Consider the following 25,166-nt stretch of genomic DNA (forward strand, 5'->3'; position numbering starts at 1 on the left):
TACTTCTGAAAAGTCCGTATAGAAGCTGATGTTTTCATTTTCGATAAGGTTTCCGTCAAGCAAAAAAAAAAAGAAAAGAATTCTAGCAAGAAAAAAAGCATTTTGTTAGAAATCTTAAGAAAAAAAGACGCCTTCTCAATTTACAATTGTTCACTTAATTCGCCGTATTCAATAATATTTGATGATTTAATTTACTTCATTCATCATACCATCTTTCATGGATCACAATCTGCTCGAGAATATTTTTATTACAGGGCGAATATGTCAAGCACAAGGTTTTAATTAATGTATTCATTCCTATTTATTTCTATTCGTGTTTTTTTTTGTTTTTTTTTAATTCGTATTTCTTTTTTCCTGTCTTCAATTTATCCTAGTTTTTGTTCCATCCGTTGAATTTAAAAGGATACACATGAATCTTTCTAGGAGGAAAGTTGCGTTGATGACTACTGTAATTTCTGCACAAGAGCAGCCACGGACATTTGATGAATTCTACAGATTAACAAATTAAGTGTTGTTTAAATGAAATCATGTCAGCTAATCAAATTTGAGAGCAAAAGAATGCGATATCGATATAAGGTATAAGTATGAATGATTTGCTGTAAAACAACCAGGATAGACTAATGCTTATTAGTATGCGAGAAATGTTCTCCGACCAGTTATAGAATAGTAGGTTGTTCTTCGGTTGACCCTCTATGCGAGGATTCAGTTCTTATTATCTACAGAGGACATTTCGAATAAGTTACTGTAGTATTCCTAGAGCAAGGATTCATTCCATTATGTACGCCGCCCTTTTTTTTTGAACAACTCTCGTTATTTGATGCACATATCTATTTACTACTACAGTATGCCGCTATTTTTTTTTCCTCGTCGTTCATATTATATTCTTTGTGTTTGTACTTTACGACTATTTGTTCTGTACTCTACTTTTCAACGTATTGTGAGTGTAGGTGGACAACTGTCATTTTTTCTTTTTGCTACAGTCAACAAGAGTTCGTAAGGAGTTTGAATCTCGCCACAAAGCACACGTTTCGAATATTTGCTGGTTTTTTTTTTATTTATAGCAGCAAATATCAGCAAGGACCTTCCTAGAATCTGCATTTGAAGATTTTTGAATTAATCAAACTAGGGAAAGGTACGTTATTGCTCACCTTGAGATGTTCTGTTTTAATTACCTAATAATATCTGTATGATATGAAATTTACTCGGAATGGTACAAAAAGGACTCTTGTTTCCGCGGGACAAAGATATATTTCCAAGAACATTCACAGAAATATTTCAGGAGCCATAATGATTGTTAGGAGCAGTTTCTTGTTTGAATTATCAAGAAATTAAACAGCTATGTATAGGTGAGAAATTTCACAACACGTTCCTTTTGCGCATCTCTCTAGTGCTGCGGTTCTTCCGCAACGAAATATTACAATAGCAAAATAGTGAAGAGATCAGTATGTTCTTCAAAATCTCAACATCTATGACTGTTCGACAACTGCTGAAATCACTTTTCTACGTAGACAGACATAGTTCTCCTCCTCAGTCCCCATAGTTGCTTCAGAAACGAGAAAGTGCCGCATGCGACGTCGCATGTACGTCGCAGTTGTTGATGTGAAATACGCTGTTTTTGTTATTTAGTGTTTTTACTCATCGACAAAACAACGTCATTGTGAGTTAGTCTCTCGTTTTTTTTCTTTTTGCTATAACTCACAAAGTCCCAACAATCGAGGATTCCTGAAATTACGACGTTGGTAATAATCGACGACCGCATGCTGTTTTCATCGTCATTTGACGATGTTTTCCCGAACGATGACGATGTTCTTCGAGAACTGCACGGAGCGGAGCCGTCTGCATAATTGCGTACGCACTTTAAGTGTCTAATCGTTAGCGGGAAAAACGATTAGTGGATAAATAGCTGAGCAGAGTTTTATTTACCTCTAGGAGCAGTCAGTGTTCAACGATGAAGGTAAAAGCTATAGGGCAGCTTTATGGATATGTTTTTTTTGTTGTTTTCCACAACGACATCTGTCGATAATCAATAGCCCCTGGTCAAAACTTTGCGTTGGACGAGTTTCACCTCTCTATGTGACCATTAAGAATAGAGTTAATGTGATTCCGTGCCACCACAACTACTAAGGGCACAGATTCTTCTCACTATTCATTGTATTCATAATCATTATTTTTTATTTTTGTATATTATTATATTATTCTGAGTATTTCAAAATATACTATAAGTATAGCTAAGGAAGAATTCTTCAGTGTATTGGAGCAGCTTTTCCGCACTTTCCATATTTTCATGTTTTCACCCCCCTTAGAATTTGTATTCATTCGGTTTTCTAAGGTGTGTTTTAGCAACAAAATTGGGCCGTTCTCGCCTCATACATATGTTGTGGACAGATGTCAAAGTGGATGGATTGATTGAGGTCAAAATTTCCTCCCCCTCATTTTTCTCCGTTATTTCAACTCCTTTTTCGAAAACTCAAATTACAAGATCATATGAAAGATGTTTTTTTCTTGTGCGCGTCTATAGTAGATCACAGATACACCTTACGAGGTGGGACCTTAACGAATTGTAGCGATGAATGGTGCAAGTAGGGTCCCTTCTCGACCCTAACCGGCTACTCCTTGACTCTGCACAGCAGCCTACGCAACTGCATTGAGCTTCAGCGTCGTTTTGACTTTACTATACTGTTTGTAATTTGACTAACTTTTAAAGAACATCCCTTTCTGCTGTTTGTAACACGCCACACTCCCTCGCCGTCGTACTTGGATGGCTAAACTCGTCTGCCTTTCTATAAGTGCCGGCGACACCAAGTGACACCAAGTGCTAGTGTACTTACTTTAACACCACACATACAAAAGTCATATTATGTAAGCGATGTGACGAGCGAACGGGTTCATCATCGACCCCACGAAAACTCGTCCACACTCGTCTTGACGTCAACTTCTTCCCGTGTTTACATGACGACACCATTTAAACCGACGTTTATGTGTACATGCGCGTACGAACCAACACGTATTAAGGTCGTGCAGAGAACGGAAAGACGCAGCCAGCAACGCTAGCAGCTGCATTTCATGGTTTTCAGTTCTACAGGTTGCAGTCGCAGTCGTTACAGTATCTTTCGTGTTTCCCTTCGAGGAATTTTCTGCCATCACTATGACCTGAATTATGTAAAGGTTTCCGAGGTCTTGTACGTTGTCACCGCCTTTCTCGGTCCACTTATTCAGTCATTCATTCGTTTGTTCATTCGTTCATTCATCCATTCATCCACTCACAATTTGCTCGGTTGCTTCGATTTACTGTGACACCTATACCTCTCTAGATTATATGATTTGCCAAAGAGGTTTTTCTTTCTTATATTTTTCAGTACATTTGGGTCATGATGCTTTTTCCACCGCTTAATATGCATGCACATGATTTTCATGTGATTCCAATGATTTTCATGTGATTCCACGTAATATCGCCAACGTAGCTCAGTATCGTAGAAGCACTTTTAAGACTATGTTTTCCTTTAGTTTACTTTTAATTCTTTGTTACTCTGTCTCCTCCACACTTCATGTGTTCTCTATTGCACGTCCCAACTATGTGTACTTTTATTTGCTTATTCTGCACTTCTCAAGGTTTTACTGCGGAAGTTCCGAACTTGCTTTATTTTGCCTCTTAGAATTAAAAACCAATCTAAAAACTGTTTCATTTCTGAGAAACTGAAGGGAAAATAGCAGAAATTCTGCCATGAATTTTTTTCTCCTACGTAGAATATGTAGTTTTTGTTTTTAAAAAAATCCCTTCTACGATATCCCCGGTACGAGGACATGCTCATAAATTCGTTCGTCAGTCTCTGCTCCGCTACTAGCGATCGATATATACATACGTCAAAAATAAATGTTGTAAGTTCCAACATTACTTTTTTCTGTTTGAAACAGAATGGTCTATCGTTTCCTGTTTTTGTGGAACTTGCTATTGTAGTTGTCCATTTCTGTGCTGTTCATTGTGCTGCGACAATTGCGTTCGAGGTATTGTACAAGTACACTGTTGTACTAAATGTAACGAGCACTATGTTATTATACGAATGTCCTCGAATTTTCAGGAATCATGGCTTTTCTTTTGAAGATTCACATGTGAAAGGTGTACTTTAGCGATCAATGTGCATACCATTGTAAATCGAATCTCAGTATTTTGCTACTCTTTAGTACTTTAAGTCTCGGATCTCCCCTTCCTCTTCCCTCTTCTTTTATGAATTTGATTTTTTGAAAAAAAAGTCAACAGTCCTACTGTGTTGACGCAAAGGACATTTTTTTTCCGTTTCTCTACGTCCTCCTCCGTTATGTTATCTTTCCATCAGTCATTTGAATTGCGGATATCCCGCTATTTAAATGTTTCCTTGCTCTTTTCGTTTTCCTGTCTTTGTGCTGCGGAAATTTCAAAGTGTATTTCTCGTTAAATACCGACTACACATTTTATGTTGGCCTCGATAAATGCAGGGATTTTAAAAGATACGGTGACGAAGTGGTCCGTAACTCGCTATTTGTCGTTTAATGAGGGGGTAACCTCCATTAATTATCCCAATTTCAAACTTGTGGTCGTATTGGGAGATTAACTGTGCTATTCCTTAATTTCTTTAGCTCAACTTTTTTTGGATACAAATTTTGTTTCCACTATGTCGTGTAAACTCAAAAAAAGTCGCATTTCTCGCTGCATTCCTGTGTTTCCAAATTATTTTTGGGAATTTTGATTCTATTGCAGCACTGTGACATGTATCTCGCTGCATTAGGACCCACACTCCTAATACAGTGTCCTTAATTTATAAACATGAAAGAATATCCAGCTTTGAATTCATAAGCGCTCGTTCAGTGATGCTCCCTTTTTTTTGGATTAATTCATCAATCTATGACCATCCGTTTTGTTTTTGGTTGATGCGACATGTTGAATAAGCTAAATTTTAAACCAAACCCAAGGATTTATCTCTACATGATCAGAGATCAGGTTTTTTCTCATCTATCTGAACATTTCGAAGGTGTTTCCCTTGAAAAAAACATCCCCGCTCTGCTTCTCTGATTCTGATCGTCATCGGTCGTCCATCTATTTGTTGTTGTTTTCGCGGCACTACGCGCCACACACGCTACTACAACAACTATGCGTGTTTGCTGTTTATGCTGACCGTGTCCCTGTTTTTCGCTGGGCAACAAAAAGAGGCCACCGACGTTTTTCTGTGGTTCCGTGTCAGCTGTGCTATGATTTCTTCGTTGTACCGGGGATGTAAAGGATTTGCGTAGTTTATTTCATTTCTCACTATTTTTTCGCAGAGAATTGCAGTGACAAACCCTTTCCCCCACGAATTTTCCGGAAATCATCCCATCATAAGGTTGATTTGAGATTCTGTAGATACCTTTTTTGGTTAGATTAAGTAGGTCTGCAGCTTTGTTTGCAACGCAGCGCTGAAGAGCAGAGACGCAGAGGATTTCCCATCTCTTTGCTTTCCCAGTTCCTAATGGAAGAAACGATGAGGGATTTGTTGGGGGTCGCTGGATGAATGTGGTGGATATTTTCTCGTGCAAAACACATAGTGCAAATTTTCTAGCGGTATTCTGACTGTTTCACATTTAAATATTTCAAAAACTAGTTTATCCTTTGAAATAATGTGTTTGACACAACCTGCTGATGTTCCGAAAGGTCGCGTTTATGAAAGTTTTGAGCTTCTCCTCTGGTCCGTAGGTGGAGGAGAGGTTATAGTAGTTCACAGCAATCACAGGTGAATGCATGCAACTTTCTCCAAAGAACTGAAAAAAAACAGTGGTCAATCCGTACAACGACCCAAGACGTCTGCAAAGACACTCCTGAACAAAGTGACTTGCACTTCTTCAGCGTTCGTACGCTAGAAAATTGCCTCGCAAGGATTTTATTTCGAGTTTTTTTTTGAATGAGTAAATGTTTTTAGTTTTACAAGAATGGACCTGAACTTCGTCGTCTCACTCTGAGGACGTTTAGGTCATCTTGACGAAAGTGTTTCTACAGAAATTTAGCGTTGACTGGTCCTTATAAGTACTACAAATCACTTTTTTCTTTGGTTCTGGATTTGCGGGTGAAGTTGAGCGTTTTGTTCGTAATAATTATGAAGAGAGCCGTCGAAATAAACTACCGATGCTGATAGAAAGACGCAGACATGTTTCTGTCAATTCCATGCGTTTTTTTTTTCTTATATTTTCTGAATAACGTTTGATGGACAGTATAAATTGCATGCCTTTCATTGTTACACGTTATTATATTCCCGTTGACAAGGATACTGTAGTTCCAGACAAAACTTTATTAACGAAAGAAGATAAGAACATTAATATTGCTTAGCTATACAGTAAACTCCGTACTGTACTGATGCATCCTTTAAAATTTCCAGCAAAGCACATAGCAAGGCGAACCTCCTATGTATTCAGTGTAGTTTTTTTATCGCGTTACCGTGACACTGGTATGTGCTGCGGTAGCAGCGACCGAACTTTCTGGCTCATTTAGTTGTTTTTCCTTCATTCGCACAACCGCTTTTTACTATTCGTTGTTGCAAAGTTCTTTGAGAGACTGAGTAGCCCTCTAAAATGAGCTACTTACATTCCGCCGAAATTTCCCATGATTCCCCATGATTAGCTTCGTGCCTTCAACTTCCTATTACTTACATACGTTTCGGAGTTTTTTTTTTTAAATCCCTCCTTTTGTCCTCCACATGAAGTCGATGTTCTCCTCCTTTCGACTTACAACTATCAGCGCTTGAAGTCCGCTACCTTATTTCTCAATTAGTTTCCCAAATGGTCCGAATATCGGACTTTTTTCGGCTTAGGCATTGGAGACCTTAAAGGCATCATTCCTCGAATCTGAGGTAAAGCGGATTTCGGGTGGAGTATTCGTATACGGTATAGTAGGTTATGGGGAGGCGAGTGATTCCGTCCATTTCTTCCTAATTGCCGTAAGAAACGGCCCGGAAGATACCGCTTCGGGCGTTTTGGCGCACTATTTTCTACAAGAAGTTCGACTGTAGCGCGCCAGCCTTGTGCGGCGCCGCATCTTCCGTGCCGTTTTTTACGGTAATTAGGAAGAAATTGACGGAATCACCCTCCTCTCCATAATCTACTATCCTTTATAAGAATACTCCACCTGAAATCTGCACCACCTCAGATTCGTGGGGTGATGTCATTAAGGGGCCACAATGATGCTTTTGTTTTCTCACGGAATTTTCCGGGAGTTATTTGCTATTTGTAGTTGTTGGAAAGAAATAAACAACCAGAAAATGCAGAATAGAATATTTGCGCAACCTTTACCTGCCGATGCGAAAAATCGCGACATAAATTGGAATACAAATGGATCCTATTCTCATTTCCCATTTCTTTTACTCCCATTTTGATTTTCTACTTACCATTGATCTGCTGATCTACTATTAGCTACACAAAATTTTGAATTTTTACGAAAATGAAAAAAGGGACAAAAGTTCAAGCCTTAAACAAAGCTGAAAATAAAATAAATCTATTTTATGCATCTATTGTAAGAGTTATTTACCCCTCTCATTTTTCTCCTCTGTGAACCGTCAAAAATCTGGTTTTCCTCGTTCTCCATCTCTAATCTCTTTTTTTTTCGAATCTTTAAGTGGAGCTGACTTTACAGCGATGAAGTGTGCTATCCACATGTAGCATTATCCTTCTTTCTGTTTACCACTTCTCTACGTGAACACACGGACATTCAGAAAAACACATCCAAACATCAAAACAATTTGGATTATTGCTCAACTTAGGAAAACATCGAAGAAGAGAGAAAGAAAATTGTGGTTTGACTGCATGGAACACATGAATTCTTCCTTGAAGCGATGTGATATCTAAATTTGTCGCAGATATTTTTAGACGCAAATCTGCATAGAAAAAGGGCACCGCTTTTTCTGCGTCTTTGTCTCCTGTAAGCTGGTATTTGTTCCAGCCTGGTATTTAACTAATCCTATTAGCTTCCGATTGTTGTTAATGTTAGTTGAGTTCTAAAAAATACTAAGGTTACTAGTTCAAACGTCCTCGATATTATTACCACTTGCACCGCTCCGTGACCTATCACTGCCTCATATTGCATGCGTAGGTCAAGTGTTATATTGTCGCTCATGATCCTACACAGCAATACTCGTTTGTTGGCACGCTGAGCTGCGACAAGTACTAGCAGTACCTGCACATCCAGTGAAACACTACGCAAATCTGATCTCAATGGATATGGGATCCGTTTTCACTACTTTGAAGGATTATCAAAACCTTAAAGAAGGGTAGAGTGGTAGTTGTCGGAATAAGTGTAGGATTGTTCCAATCAACCTCTATTTATTCCTCGAAAAACGACGAGGAAGCCGAAACGTCAAGCAAATGAAAAGTTTCATAAAAAAAACTAACAAAAAAAAAACAGAAAACTAGGGTTACTATCGCTCTGAAGCTTTTAGTTCATGTTTAGCACAGCGCACAAGAAAATGGCAGAATATTTGGCAGATTACGAGTTGAGGAACGAGAAATTAAATTGCGGAAAAAGAGAGAAAAAGAGTAATTGCAGAGGAAACTGAACGAATTGTGTTTTCTTCTCTGATCATAAGCAACTTTTTATTTCCAGTGCACATCTCATCCACAATAGGAAATGTGTTCTCGCTGTTTTGTCTCACTAAGCATCCCACTCCTTTACCACCACCCTGATTCTTTAATATTTGATTTGCGTAGGAACGAACTATTGCGAAACTTTTCTCAACAGATTCAAAGTAGAATGTTATTTTATTCAACCACCTTTGCTATCGGGCTGATATTCCTCTTAGTGATAAATTTCTACTAGAAAAACAGATTATATTCCTTGGTTCCCAGTAGATATATCAACATAGCCGCCACAGCATTCTTAGGAATCAAAACAAATTTTCTATTGGAGTCCATGACATTACTCTTTTGTCATAACCGAGAAGAAACCAATTGTCCAGGGATTTTTCCAAATTTACTTCAATTTAATTAACCGGATGATAGCTTTGCTGTCCCACCTCCGCATAATCTCTTGAGAGAAAATCTTGGCCAAAGTGGCCGTTTTGCCTATTTGATCCACGTGAAGTAATTCCTTTCTTTTAGGGCACACCCCCACTTACAAAGACAGGATTGGAGGATACACTTCAAAATAAACATTAACCCATTGACGAAAGTGCGCTTTTTTGCGGGTCTTGCACCAATCGACTTTTACGAGCTATATTTGAGCAAATAGCGGGTGTAGCGCAGCAGAAGAGGCAGAAACTGCCCTAGTGCTAACCGAGCCTATCGTTCCTCCGGGGTCGATAATCTGGTATCAGACTTACCTAAGAGGATAAGAACTTCATTGGATCCGTGTTCCCTACGATGCTACTCAATACGGATGATAGAATGAAAAAACTCTTTTGCAGTGTGGGTAGCATCTGCTGCTTATTTGTATTGCATTAGTTGGATTGCGAAGGTCGTAGACAACGACGGAATTGCCTGCGTCCTATCACGATGTACGAAGTTGCGTCATAGGGAGCGTAGGTGGAACAAACGCTCTTTCTGAAGCTTTTCTCAAAATTAATAGGCGGAATCCAGCGTGATCACATAATATGTACAATACATAATAATACATAATACGCGAATTACACTCGCTCCTCTATCTATTCGTGGAGGGATCCCAGGGGATCGTCAATTTCATGATATGACGTCCTTAATGCCATGCTTATTATATTTCAAAGCATGTTATTTAAGCTGTTGATGCAAATAGTGCCTAGCATTTGCGATGAACAACCAAGGAAGTTCAGGTGATGATGAGCACGGCTTTCCTACTTCCTCTTTCCTTCCTCTTCCTACAGTTCGCGTTCTGCTCAGTAATCTTGCTGACTAACGCAGATTGCTTGTGTTACCAATGAACAATTTTTCAAAAATATTTGTCCAGCCAATTCTTTTCCGAGTGCACTTTCACAGTTTGCACATTAGCAACTTTTTTCGGTTGAAAAATCTCTTTCGCTGTTATTCTAGATGACGTGGTGGATATGGATCTAACACGGTTATTATTGATTCGGTTATCTGCGAATGAATTCAACGCTGATAGCTCCAACAACCGTACAAAGTTAATTTATACAATGAGTGTTCTGTTTATAGTGCAGAACCATACATGCGGTAAGGAAGTAGCTGTAATTGCACTTGTGCTAATTGAATACAGTAAGACGTTTCCAAGAGTTTGTATTTTCTCAAGCTTTTGATTCGAGATGTTGATCAGCTGAAGCTTGTAAGCAGAAAAATTGCCTGAAGATAAATTCCCTTCTTGAACTTTGCTTTTTGTCCATTTTTCCATAGTTCTGTTCAAAATAAATTTTCTTTTTTATCCGCACGTGGTATACATTGTTATTCTTCGTCTTCAGCAAATTTATATTGCCCAACTTCGTTTTTTATGTTTTTGAAGTATTAGTTCAAATAATGAGACAATAACTTCCGTTCTACTACGGTATTTCGAAACATTCTAATTTTTCTGTTTTTAAGTATTTTTTTCTGTTTTTAAGCATTTTTCAAATTCTCACGAGGAAATCGCTCCCTTTAGCTTCGGTGTTAGGTTTCGTGTCAGAAAATTTCTTCATTTTTCTGCGTCGTTTCTAACATTTGCGGTGCAGTTACACAGTCTGAAGGAATATTTCCTATCTGTGAAGTTATAGTCGGGTCAAAACAACATGAAACACGAACCAGTTGGATAAGTGGCTGCGCTTCATGCGACGCGGTGAAAATTGCGGTTGGAATCATTCCATTCCGAACTGCAGCGATTCTAGCACTTCATCGCTCATTCGCCCCGGGTCCCCACTCGATCCTGACCGCTACGCTCCACTGCATCGCTTCGACCGCAGCCGCTTACGCAACTGCGCCGTGCTTCATGTCGTTTTAACCATACTATACTACATTCTTTCAGTGATGTCGCCTGTTTGTGTTTTTTTTTCTAAGATTTCTTTTACGAAGACAGCTGAAACCTCATATCCAGATGTTGAAATGGCGGCACTTGAAAGATGCAACGTCGATCAAGCAGGAAATGACAGAAAGGTTCGAAAAGACGGGACTTTCAATAGTGCTTTCAATAACTGAAGGCGAAGGTGGAATGAGTGCATTCTGTCTGGTGAGGAGGGCCCTGATCTGAGTCATTATTTGTCATCGGGAATTTTGTAAAATATTTCTTATTCACTACGGTGGGTACTGCAATGGCGAGAAGGTGAAACGGGTGCGCATCAGGATATACCCGAGCTACTGTGGTGCAGCTGGCAAGACAGGACAAGAAGAGTTAAAGTTAAGTTAGCTAAGACAAATTATGACACTAAGCTTGAGTAGCGATTTAGGAACTCTAAAATTCAATGAAATGAGTGACTAGAGAATAGTTTGAAGCCAAACTTTAACTCTTACGACAAAAAAGAAATATATCACATACATATACTGTAAATATACTTCTTATATAGTCTTTTCCCTAACAATGCGAGACATTTAACGCTTGATAGCGATTGTGGTTGTGGTGAAATAAATACTAGATTCCAACTCTTCTGTGAAATCCGCCATTGCGTCGTTAACTTTCCGTTGGCGGATTCGGTGCCTCCTTCGCATGTGTTTTGAGGTATTTATATGCTTGTATGTATTTATATGAGAAAACGTTGAGATATTTCACTTGGCTTGTGTTAAGTTCCCTTAAAGGCATCACTCTACGAATCTGAGGTGGTACGAATTTCAAGTGGAGTATTCGTAAACGGGATCGTAGATTATGGAGAGAGGGGTGATTCCGCCTATTTCCTCTTAATTGCCGCAAAAAAAACGGCCCGGAGGATGTGACTTCGGGCGTTCCGGGGCGCTATTTTCTACAACGAGTTCGATTGGAGCGCGCCAGCATTGTGCACGTGCCGCATCTTCCAGGCCGTTTTTTACAGCAACCCCCCACCTCTCAATAATCTTCTATACCGTATAAGAATACTCCACCTGAAATCCGTACCACCTCAGATTCGTGGGGTGATGCCTTTAACTTGCTCTATCCTATCTTGTCGGCTGCACCCAGTTAGCTCGGGTACCTCGAGTACCTCTTGAGTTCCCCCCTCCCCTCGTACATGACGACGATATGGACACTGACATAATTCATAGGTTGGCTTCAACAAGTCATTTTATCGGAGACATACGTGCCCGTGACGCTTACGATCCGGAAATGAAGTGGAATGCATTGGCGCATCACAAAGAGATTGATCAACGTCTCGCAAAAGTACACTTTCATCCTTTCAATTTTTTTTAAAAAGATACCTAACACATTCTCCAGGAGACAATGCACTTTTTTGGCGCTCCACCTCATTCTCTCTCTGATAACCTTGGATGCTGAGAGGTCTTGAAGATAACTGTGATTTCCACATTTCTTTCAAAAAGTTCGAAAATTCTGATTCAATGATGGCGTTTTGTTTTTAAAAAAACAGCTAGGGAAAAAAGAACTGGGCTCGACCATAACAACTCTCTTACCACCTTCTTCAAAAAAGATCTTTTACCTAGTGGGAGAACTGGTTTTTTCAATTAGATTATATGTATTTATTGGATATACAATAGTAATTCTTACTTTTACTGCAGCAATTTGATGAGCAACAAGGCACATTAAAACAATCCTTTTAAATTCCTTCTTCGTTGATGGCTATTCTTCTGGATTATAGATGTCACAATATTCCGGACTGCAATCATCTTTAATCAGTTGTCCATCTGCATGTCCTCGATTTGTTCGAGCGGACGTCAGTCAATTCCATTCGTCCTTGACGTATGCGGAAGTTTCGAGGCGAGGAATACAAAGAAAGCCATATTTCTCATTTATGGACTATCATTGAAACCCTTCATATATCTGAAAGCACCCGATTTCACTTCGTCAGACGGAGAAGTAGCGTCTCCGAACTTGCATCGTCGATATAGGGGAGAACTTTGAATCCCATTTTTCACTTGGGTAAAGTGCGATTTCAGGAACAACCAATTTCGATTAGCAGTTCCATGGTTCTTTTGTCTCCTCCTTCAGTTCGTCAAGGTTTCGGAAGCACAGATCGAAGCAGAAAGAACGCAGGTACCAAGAAGACGGTCACAGAGCCGTCTCCCTCCTAGGCCAACAGTAAGGTTTTTAATTCATTTAATCCACAAGAGTTCTCCGTTTTGGTTCTCTACCTTTGAGAATGAAAGTAGAGATCACCTCAACTGCTTCGAATGTGAAATGGACTGATATCTTTTTCAAGACCAGTACAGTAACCCACTACCCTCACATGTTTTGCCGAAAGCCGGAAGCCGAAAGTTCTATACAGATTTCTCGAAGCGTTCTAAACTCGAGTCTGACCCTAACTAATCTTTCACCCCTTCACTAAAGAGACGACCGGAGCTCATGCTGATAAACAAATCTCGGAAAGCCTTTTTTAATCGGATCAAGCGGCTCGACTTATCCGTTCTACTTAATTCGTTACGAGAAAAAAAGGCGTCTAGTTATATTATGATAAGTGACAGTGCCTTAATCATCGAGTTTAACGATCCCCTCGAGAAGTACTGTAAGCTGTTCAAAGCCGTGAATCCCAGGACTTGACGTCGACTAATTTCCGCCGCATGTTTTTCTTGCCGACGTATTTACGCCATCTAAATTCCTTGCATGGTAAACAACGTTTTTGTTTTGCACGGTATTTAGGATGTAAAAGATTAGACGAGAAAATATGATGGGGCATGTTCTGCGGCCAAGGCACATTACGTTTTCGCAAAGTTTTTCCTAGTTGCTCTAAGATACATGGAAAATATGCGAATTGATTCTGTTGCCCCCTTCTGCATTTGCGAGGGTATCACGAATCATGGACTGGAATTCTGACCCCCTAATTAAAGGCTACAAAAAAGTACTCCTAACTTTCCGTAGGCTGTCCTTTATGCGGTTTTTCCTGCACATCAAAACGCCTGCTAATTGCAATGGTTCTCGAATATTGAGTGGTATTGGCGCTTGGTTGCGAAGCAATGAGTTTCCGTACTGCTGTGGTGGTCCCATTCATCCCGTGATTCTGTGGCAGCTGTTCTCGGAAAATTTTAAAACATTAGAAAACACTAAAAGACAATAATAAAACTCTTAGATAGCTTGTTTCTGCACAAAACCCTAATGCAGAAATTATGTCAGATCCTTAAGAATTCCTTCAATTAGTGCTAATCGGAAAGAAAAAAAAAGCCGAAGGAATTCTTGTGCTTCTAACATTTTCTGTATGAGGTTTTTTTTGCATTTTTGTAAACTATATAGAAGTTTTTTATTGTCTTTTTTACGTTCTCTAATAGTTTACAATTTACCGGTTAGAGATTCTGGTCACAGAATCACATCCTCTGACGCAGTGCCCTATCGGCTTCCAAATTTAGGTAAAAATTGTTGGAAATCGTCTGAAATCAGTCTGAAAATGAAATGAAAGGTTTTGTTGTAGCTGCTTTTTGATGTAGGAAGCATTGCCGAGTGGAGGTGAACCATTTTTTAAAAAGAAGTGACTAATTTCCTACCATCTGTGAAAAATGAGAGGATTTTTGGATGCTTTTCGATGCCTTCTCCGTAGTTTCACCGAGCCACAGGCCCTAGCTACTCGGCTGCGATCGAACGTCTCGTTCACATCTGAGTTCTTAAGCTATTGAACATTTTTGGAGTTAGGAGCTAGATTTTTGGAGTCTATATAAGGAATAAGTTCAGGTCCGAGTCCGAGAATCTGTCTCAGAAATTGTCATTCCCACAGTTTATAGATTGTTCTCTACATCTGCTGCTGGAAAGAGGGGATCCGGAAGAGTTTTGTCGCAGACGAACTATTCGGCATATGAAATCATCGGTTGGACCTCTCATTTTGGAGCATCTAATACCTCCAGAATATCTTTATTAGCTCGCAACCGTTAAAAACCAACTCCAAAAATGTTCAACGTTTTCATAAAATCATTTCTTTCCGCTGTACATTATTGATCTATTATCTACGGTAATTCAGATAGCATCTACGTGTATGTACGCCCGAAAATCGCTAAACGCAGCCAATGTGTCTGTGTCTATGCGTTGAACGAGGTGTCAAAACAGCAACAACCCATATATCGTAGATCAATGTGCTGAAAAACATGTTAACTACAAATAGAGTGAGTGACTGTTTACAAATTTATTATTACCGTAATTCTTTCCGAGTATCGTCCCGTCCTGTTGTTGAAGCCATTGAAGCGTTGTGTCAAAGTCACCGAAAATAACAAATGGGTGGGGCTAGCATTTGATCGTGTCAATCTCGGTTCAAATTCCAGGGAATTGTCGCGTTATTTTGTGGCATTTGTGACATTTTTACTAGACTAAAAAAAAGGATTTATTTGTTTCAGATCTTCTTTTTTTTGGCACATCATGAGAAAATGAGTACCGCTAACATTACATCACCTAAGAATAAGCTATTTTTAAAATATCGTCCTAACGACTTCGCCAAATGATGATATCAGCGTAGCATGGCTATAACCACTGGATGAAAAAATAATGTGCTCACCTTCAAAATAATTTTTTTAATGTTTCTGTTGTTATAACGAAAAATTTCTTCTCTTTATGATTGAACGTTTCTTCGAGGGTGTTTCACGAGAAAAATGACATTATTCTAACGGTGCAGGCGGTGCAAGAAGGTGCACAGTTAGGATAATGTCATCCTTCTAAAAATAATGTAACAATATTACAACTATGGAGGGGTCCCTGGAGCCTTATCATCGCCCAGCGCAAACCTTTCATTAGTGCCAGGCACTGTGACGATTCTGCCCACAGACAGCCAATTATCATTTTCTCTTCACTGCCTAAGAATGCACTTTACCGCCAGTAACCGTAACCTGATTTTTCTGAGTAATAATCATAGAAATAACATCGAGTAATTTTTTTTTTCAAATAAACTTGATGAATAAGCTGATATGTCTTTTCTTCACAACTTTTGTTCGCTTGGAAATCCTTACATTCTTTTCTTCTTGTAGGATCAGCAAAATTATTTTAAAAAGGCAAAAAGCAATGAAGCGAAATTTTATCTAAAGAATAATTTTGGATTGTAGGCTGGATTTTTAAGTTCTACAGTCAGCGATGCTCAATTTCTGCGGGGTGATCGAAGTGATTCTCGTTACATGGACGTAGCGCATCTGTTGCTGCAAGTCCTCATACCGCTATAGAGCTAGCTGTAGAGAATGTGCGGGAGTTCCGCAGTAGCATAGAATTGGTCACTCTTTGTGATAATCTCTCTAAAATGCTTTGATTGCTGAATTTGTATTGTGGATCAGGAAATAATAGACTTCAAATAACCGAGTAAATGCAGATAATCATGACCACAGTCTGTGCAAGCATCCTTGGAATTTTCCTGGCCTATTACTTTCGCCTTTCTGTCGTGCCTTGAATCCAGCTGTCTGAATTTCACTCACTCTATCGAGTCCTACTATTCATCACAGTCGCTAACGTCCACGAGCACTTCCGTGAAATAATGTGCTGCGGTACTTCCCTGCATGAAACAGTAACTTGCAATTCGCCTTCTCTAGGCCATTACGTACACGAATGCAGCAAATGTAGGAAATATATGATAATGTTCCTGTGCTTTCTGAACAATCCTATCAAGTAGATGATTCTTATCTACAGTGACCTGGAGAGAAGAGATTTTTCACGGATGCAATGCATCGGGGGCAGTGTTGCATCCGTGAAAATTCGTATTTGTATTTCCTCTTAAACAAACCACCGTTTCCTCTTATATTAGTCGTGATTCCATGACGGAGTGACGCTTTGAGCACAGGCTGGTGAACCTCGTACAATCTTTGATCTCCTCCAAAATTTCTTGGTTTGGATGTTCCAACAAAAAAACTCACAGGGACACCTACCGTAGTATAGTAGTGAAGCGGTGCGATTTGTGTATGTGGACGTTCGTACTATACAACATCGATCAGCTTAGATACTGGAAAAAACACGCTCTGTTTTCGAATCGCCCCCCGTTCGCCTCCGTCCGTCCGTGGGCTTGTTTTCGTCGTGCCCGACACGATCTTGTCCAACGACAGCCAGCCAGCCGGCTGGGTTGTGTGTATGTGTGCATGTGCGGCAAATTCACAATGTTTTTGCCTCATAGCAGCCCTATTTTTCGCCTCATCCGCTCTGTTAGGAGGAAGTTTTAGTAGGGGGAGAACAAAAATATTTTCGTTTCTCCACTCCACTTTCGTTTTTGCACGATTTTTGATGGATTTTAAGCAGCCAGGAATGAGGGCGGGGCGATGTGGTTGTGATTAAGTTATGCAGTGTGACAGTATGCAGTGTACCCGGTTTGCTTCATGTTCACCTACTTTTTCCAGATCTTTACAGATTTACCTTGAACTTGTACGGGAATCGGGTCAACGGGATCAGACAACAACGTATTACTGGTATCTCGTCGAAATCTGGACTAATAGTTCCATTAGAAGTTTAGACTGGAACCTTTCCTGTTGGGAACAAAGCATTTCTGCGCCCTACAAAATACCTGTAGTCCTATGTCTTATATGATCTGGAAGGTTTTTTTTTCTCAGAATGCTGAGATTTTCATCGAATTAGGACTGACTGTCGCGAATGCGATAGAAAGGAGGTGAAGCGTGAGGTTCATCTCCATCCTCTGAGAAGTGCCTACATTTCTTAGTCTGATTTCGTAAAGACAAGACATATCCCTGAGCATGGATGAAGATTAACGGTGTTTTCGTCGCGTGTTCGGTAGTTGTAGTGTCAGTACGTGTATTTTTTTTTTGTTTTCCTGACTATCCATGCCATGGTGATATGTCATACAAAAAAGCTCCCAATATCGCAGTGTGGCACTCATTTGAGACACTCGTCTCTCTCTCCTCTTTTTTTTCCGTGAACTTCTATTCACAAAAATACTCACTTTTTGAACAATTTTCTTTTTTTTCATATTCAACCATCTCTGGAGAGGAAACTGGAACTGTATGATAGTTGATGTTCTTTCATTTTTATTTTGTGTCGCTGTTCGTCCCGTCCTCCATTCAACGAAAAAAACGGACATAGAAATCAGTTTCTATGTAGTGTATGAGAAGAAAATTAAGTAGAAGAACAAAGAGAGTAGAGTAGAAGTTCTCTTTTAGTTTATTTTATCTCGCCACTTTTTTTTTCCTTTTGGATCGCTCTAGAAATAGTTGTTTTTACCGATTCACCTATTTCTGTTTTTTTCATGTTGTAATGAATTGTGAAGTACAACGTGGACCAGCGGCCAGGTGATTTTTTTGTCGTCTTTGATGGTTTTATTACTCACGTGATTACTTCCACTACGAAATAACTGCTATACAAAATACGTTTTCATTTACTTTGACTTGATCGACGTGCTTGTGTTATCACCTGATGCAGTTACTCGCATTTTCACCGAACCACGTCGTCCTTGAAAACTGCTCTGCGAAATTCTTTTCGATCTGCAGAAAGAGCTCGCACAGAATTCATTCATTCGGTCACTGTTCCACATTCTGCGAGACTTGGCGCCTAGTATGAACTGCCTGTGGACACTAAGTAACCCGACCGGCTACGAACCGAAAGTGTTCGGCATTTCAGCGAAACGAAGAGTTTCTAACAAGCTTTCCGTCCTTTCTCTAGGTACTTTGACTTACTTTGGCTGGAGTTTGGCGGTTTGCTGGACAACAGCACCTTTTTGCAATATCTGGACAACTACCGCCTTATAGCCGCTCAAGTTCTATAATTCGTAGGTGCCTTGAGCATGTATCAAAATGCCCGAGAATTTCCTACGAGCAAGGCCGTCTGGATTGGTAGCAATTAGATTCGTATATGCGATCCCGTACAAAATATATGTTAGATATAAAATATGTCTAAACTCCCATATAAAGTATGTTAATAAAATAATGCTTCAAATCGTTTTTCAAATAAATCTCTCTTTTTTTTTTGATATTTTGGATCTGCGTTGTTTTGTTGTCATATTGTTCTTCCTTGTTCTTTCAGCCGCAGTTTGTGGGATTTGAAGATGATTTGTGGGATATGATATAAAAAAAGAGCGAGTGAAATGAATGAATATGAAGATATTGTAGGAATTACATTAAATTAATTAATGTAATGTAATTATCGAATTACAAGTGCAAGTGTTGAAATAAGTAACATCGTCTGTCTGTGTTCCCCTCACAAGACTCTGACCACTCATATGCATGTGGTGTGACCTTCACTGCGACCTCCAAACATATCTGGAAACTTCTGGATTAGCACCTATTTACCTTTCTTACGTGTTGATAGCATTTTATGGTGGCTCTTTTCCCCTTTTCATACCGCCTTCGCTCCTTTCCAATTTTTTTTTTTCAATTTACCCCGTTTTCCATAATGACTCAGAGGAAAACTCTATCCAACTGCATTTTGTGGATAGTGTTTTCATTCCTTATTTGATCCAACTTAGATATTTACTAAGGCTAATCACGGGTTTAATCACCAAAAATTGCTTTGAAAGTTGCTTTCTTTCGGAGAAGTGCCCAACAAATTAGAACTAGTGATGTCCTCACTTCAGCAGCCTATTTCTGGATTCGTTAAGTCGCTGCATGTGTGATATTAGACAAGTTTATTCGCCATAAAACAATGATACGATGCGAGGAGAGATAGAACGATGAACTGGCCGATTTTTTTTTGGATATCTCTTTAATTTCTAATTGATGCAGAACTTGCAGGATTGGAAGAATCCCTTTCAAATCTTTCCTTAAGAATTATTCTACTAATTAATAGAATTAATCAGAATTCTAAACATGCTGAAAACATCCTCCCGTCACAAATGTATAGCGCAAGGCATCTAAGATCAACATCACTTCCCTCCACAGCCCAATTAGGGGGGTGAAACAAACATGAACACCTCCTCGCTAACGGGTTTTTCGTCTCATTCATCTGGATAACAAATATGTGATGGAGCTTCTGGGGGGATGTGCTTGGTCACTTGATCTGTATTTTGTTGTTGTTGCAATTGATGGTTTGTTACGTTAAGGTAACCATTCATAGGAGAAAAGCTGCAAACTTATGAGATAAGAGTATTAGTATCAGGTAGCTCAGCTTCTCATAACAAAACCCAGCAGTAGGGTTGTGCTAATCTTTTAATTATACCCCAAACGTGACTTTTCTGCTGTTCTATCGTTCCTTCCTGCCTTTTTTGCAGTTCTCTGAAGGATTTCAGGAGCAATTGGTTTCCGCATTTTGTTCCCGAGATATGTTTCTTACACTTCTTTATTCGATCGTGCCTTTCTTCTATTGTATTTGAATTTTTATTTGCTTAATCAATAGTCTATTAGCGAGTACAAAACCGAAAGGTAAAAAGCTAATAAATTGTAGTTGTGATAAAAGCACTTGGAAAAAAAAACAAATGGGATCAACAGTTTTTTTTCAAAATGCAACACACAACATGGTGCTTATCGGTCTCCGAGCCCCATAGCTTTTTTTCAATTTTTAACAACAACAATTTTTTTTCAAGTAACGCCAATGCTTCGGTACTGTTACTATTTCTTGTTAGAAACTATGTCTTTATCAATGTGTAACTTCCTTAAAACTTTTTATAAGCACTGATCGGTACACTCTGCACTTTATTGTCAGCTTCTTTTCCATTCTCTTTTTTTTTAAACTTCGTTTTCATTGAAATAAACATGTCACTCATTCTCCTTACCTCGTTGTAATCTGAATATCCTTATCCGACAATTTTTTCGACAGCTATTCATCATGCGCAACTATTATGCTGACACTTCTTATCCTATTTCAGTGTCCCCATGGATTCTCAGTATTTTGGCGTATTTGGGCGAAGCAGCCGACCAACCAACAGCCATCAACTGCCCTACACGATTGTTTTGAGCAGAGCTACTTGCTGCTCCTAAAGGTGTACATGCTTGGCTAGTGATGACAACTAGAACTCTGCTCTAGTGGAGTTATGCAACGTACATCAAAGTGTCATGGAGGTTATTTGCAGGTTTAACATTAATTTTTAGCGTTTAAGACGTTCAGTTAGTTTTTTTTTAAATTTATTTGTATTTTTCATAGGCTACATTTAAATTTCTGGTTATTCCGAACATTTCGATCATTCCTGATATCTGCAGCAGTGAAGCTTCTGAGATCTAATATCTAATTTGTTTGAAAATATTCTTTCCATCTCTCTTCCTCGTACGTTCTGTCAGCATTTGCACATCTGCAGAATTATACTAGTATAAATGTATGTACTATATGAATTCCTTTGTTTTTTATACCTATTATAGAGCTAATTATGTCCCGAAAACGTTGTACGATGATTCCAAGCACGAAAATGCAGACAATTTTTCTCGCTCGTTAAATCAGATATTTTTAACCGATTGACGACAGCGCGCTTTTTAGCATAAACCGAAACCAGTAGACTTTTGTGGAGCTATATTTGAACAAGGAAATAGTAGTAATAATAAACCGACTGAGTATAAAAAGCTCCTCTAAAAAATTAGAAAAATAACCGTTGAAAGTGAGTGGCTCATCGGTGCTTGGTCATCAGTTAGTCGCGCAGTCGTCAAATAAATCGTTAAATACCATCAAATTGCTTATACTGATGACACATCAGTTTTCATTAAAGGCATCACCCCACGAATCTGAGCTGGTACGGATTCCAAGTGGAGTATTCTTATAGTAGATTATGGAGAGGGGGTGATTCCGTCCATTTCTTCCTAATTGCCGTAAAAAACGGTGCGGAAGATGCGGCGTGTGCACAAAGCTGGCGCACTCCAACCGAATTCATTGTAGAAAATAGCACGCCGGATCGCTCGAAGCCGTATCGTCCGGGCCGTTTTTTACGGCAATTAGGAAAAAATCGAAGGAATCACTCTTCTCTCCATAATCTACGATCCCGTATACGAATACTTCACTTGAAATTCGTACCATTTCAGATTCGTGGAGTGATGCCTTTAAAACAAATGATGCTTCTGACCTTCCAGTCCTCCAGAATTGTTCTATTTTTTTGTGTATAGAACAGTAATTTTTTTTCTATTTCGTTAGTATGCGAAACTCGTTGCGTAATATTCCAACTACAGTACTTTTTTCCACACATATTTTCTGATATCCTACTATGTCACTGGAAAAGCTTAAAATTCCTTACACAAAGTATCTGAAGCAGTTCTCCGGTCAGATTAACCACAGTAGGAGAGGTATCTATGATTTCACGTATTTTTTTCTTACGAGTTACACTCTTCTTGTTCTTTTTCTTTCGAAATTTCTTAAAGAATAGCCCAAACTTCGTTTAGAAAGATAATAAGAAAATAAAATAGTGGTAATTAAGGGGTTATGTGGAGTTTAAGTTGCTAATGCAGAAGGGGATGGTTTTATTTATTTATTTTTTTGGAATTGTGTTAAAAAATAGAACGATTTGAATATTTCCTTATCACTCCAATATTGCCTTAGATGGCTCTTACCTTAGTCCGGTCCGAAACATTTTACCAGCAGGTCCCGAACATAATGAGAATGTTCGATCGGAAAGCCATCACTGAGAATGATTTATACCCTAGAGTCGCTAATATACGTATGTACGAGGCTGCGTGCAGCTTCAACTATTACAGGTTTTGCAGATACCTAACAGAACTTGATTAGAAGGAGAGATATCGACATTTGAAGGACATTCAGCCATTTTTTTTTCTCAATGTTAATTTCACTACTCTTCAATTTCTCTGAAAGTTTTAGTACTCTCTGAAGATAAGGGTTAGTATTGTAGCTTTCTGGCTATCACCAACAATCAAATTTTGTCTGCAGATCGTAACTTTTAGTACTTCCAACCTCCCTGACTTCTCCGGCCAATCGCGGTCTTTTTTCTTTATGGGAGCACATCCATGTTTTCCTCAGGCTTATTCTTTAAAAAAAAAGATTGTGATTCATGTTCTTAACGGGCTGAGGAAACATACCTACATGTCCACTTTTCTTCTTTTTTAGAAGATTGATTTGTCTATTCGTTCGTATAATAATTCTTCATCGAAAAATTTAATTCTAGTTAAAAGTTCACTTTTTGTATTTTTTTCTTCCATTCCGTTTCGCAGAAGATTTAACTGAAATTGAATAATCTACATGATTTCACTCTCTTTCCTTCTTTAGAAATGGAACTAGACGGACCAAGTACTCAGTGAAGAGTACCTCTGGTGAGGTTTCCTGTTTCGAAGAACTCGCCATCTTTCGCATAACTCATCTTCGACCACTTTTTCAGTGACGTCATCGACCTCGTCCTATCGAGATTTATGACTTTTCGAAGAATTTCACGCGTTTCCGGTTATTGTTTTTCTTTCGTTCCATGCAAGGATAGTGGATCGCTTAATGGATATTCCAAGTGAAACCAGTTTTGCCATGGAATCAGCTATGGCACGTAGGCGGGCAGTAGTTGAAGTTAGACACCGGAAAAGCCTAGGAATCTACTCAAGAATCTATTATTCACCACAAAGACAATCTATCCACTATGGCGGTGTTGGTTGAGCTCCAGCTTAAATCCTTAAATAATTAGCCTAGCTTATGCTCGTTTTTCATATCCGCCAGGATCCATAATCTTCGCTGAGTCAGTGGTTTTCTTCTTTGATTTCTGGCTTTCAGCCTCTCCACCACAGCCCGACACCGATCAATGTCGGGCGGATGCACTCTTAGTACGATGCCGGCCGCCATTTTGCTCTTATTTCCCCGGCCATTCTTCATTCTTTTTCATTACTGTCCTGCTTTTGATTTATCCGACAAAACTGAAAGTTGTAAAGAAAACCCTTCGCTTCGACTTTCAACTGCCACTACGACGACTTCTCAAAACGGAGATTGGGATGAAACAGACGAATTAGTGAATGATCGAGAACATTTCATTTGACAAGACTTATTCCCGAGTTCTATTAATCATCCAATAACTCGTGCAATGCTGTGCAATGGCACTTTTCACATTTCAAACAATTTGTTTGTGCAAAAGTGCAAATGTACGTACGTTCTTATGATGCAAAACAAAGTTCTCATTTTGAGCCAACATCTGAACGAAAGGTGTAATTTGTTCGAAAAGGACATCAATAACGTTTTTATTGTGTCGGTCAATTTTTTCTTTGAAGCTCTCCGCAATTGTAATGTAAAGTCAACTTACGATTAGACATTTCCTCAACGAAATGTCCGTCAATGAGTGATGCGAGCAAAAATATCTAGCTAAGCTTTTCCTTCTTTTTTTCTGATCCATATCTACAGATAAGTAATGCGATAATTCCACTTCTTCATGGATTTGTTCCAGTTCAAATTTGAAATTTGAATTTGAATGCAATTCAGAACCCTTTGCTACCGTACATCTACCACAAAAACAAATCATCTTTCTTCTAGGTGTAATCGACAGAAATTGATATACTTTACATCTTCTTGTGAAATGAAAAAATCCTGCAACGTGTTCCGCACTCCGTAGTTATATGAACATGAACATTTACCGTAATACGTGACCGCATACCGTGACCGTGACCGCGACGTATATGTACGTGTATGATTAGACAACCAAGGGAACTTACCGCATATTATTCACCGTGATTCTAAGCCAACTGATAGGTCAGCGCGAATCAGTCGTGTTGTGGCTACGTATCACCAGTCAACGCGCCGCCTAAGGCACTACTAATCCTGTAGAATCTCGTGAAAATTCATTTTTAATGTCGATAGAATACAGGAGCAGCCGTTTCCCAGATCGACGCAGAAATATTAACAATTTTCTTCGTTATTTGTTCACATTCTCGCAAAACAGTTCCCAGCATACTGTGGAATGGAATCCTTTAATATGCGCTACAAGTGCAATTTTCGCGCAGTAATGCTTGTGAACAAGAACGTCTCCCAGGGTTTTTTCGTGAACATTCCGTGATGTTCGCTGGGAAAATGAGGCTCACTTGCACAATAGGATATACGATCAGAAGAGACTAAAAAAAAAGTCGATTGAATGCGTCCAGGCAGGAATAACACAGTATGATAATTTCGATAACGACCGTCATAACTTTGCTGTGTGTCGGAAATTCCCAACAACCCTTGTTTTATTGGGTTCTCGTCCGTTCGATCAGAGAATATTCGACGAGAACGAGTTTTGCAGAACGATTAGCCGCTTAGGAAGATATGACTGCATACTAAAGCAGCACCAGAATTTATGTAAAGCCTAAGAACGGCCATTTTTCTTGACGAGCTCCACACGTGTGGAATCCAGAGGATATGATGGCATCTTCTTTGATGCAGACCAACACCAACC

General features: G+C 39.2%; 2 protein-coding genes across 2 annotated transcripts; one reads left to right on the forward strand and one right to left on the reverse strand.

Annotated features, from left to right (window-relative positions):
• Positions 1 to 10,986: 10,986 nt before the first annotated feature.
• RB195_017356 (uncharacterized protein) lies at positions 10,987 to 15,079 on the forward strand (the record flags this gene model as incomplete). Its single annotated transcript, XM_064184320.1, has 3 exons — positions 10,987 to 11,037; positions 12,958 to 13,054; positions 14,961 to 15,079. 3 exons carry the CDS (start codon positions 10,987 to 10,989, stop codon positions 15,077 to 15,079), a joined length of 267 nt encoding a protein of 88 aa, XP_064040201.1.
• Positions 15,080 to 22,611: 7,532 nt separating this feature from the next.
• RB195_017357 (uncharacterized protein) lies at positions 22,612 to 23,122 on the reverse strand (the record flags this gene model as incomplete). The annotated part of the gene is made up of 5 exons (XM_064184321.1): positions 22,612 to 22,620; positions 22,727 to 22,799; positions 22,852 to 22,867; positions 22,950 to 22,992; positions 23,057 to 23,122. 5 exons carry the CDS (start codon positions 23,120 to 23,122, stop codon positions 22,612 to 22,614), a joined length of 207 nt encoding a protein of 68 aa, XP_064040202.1.
• Between the last annotated feature and the right edge of the window lie 2,044 nt (positions 23,123 to 25,166).

This window comes from Necator americanus, chromosome II (assembly GCF_031761385.1).
Source record: "Necator americanus strain Aroian chromosome II, whole genome shotgun sequence".
NCBI lineage: Eukaryota > Metazoa > Nematoda > Chromadorea > Rhabditida > Ancylostomatidae > Necator > Necator americanus.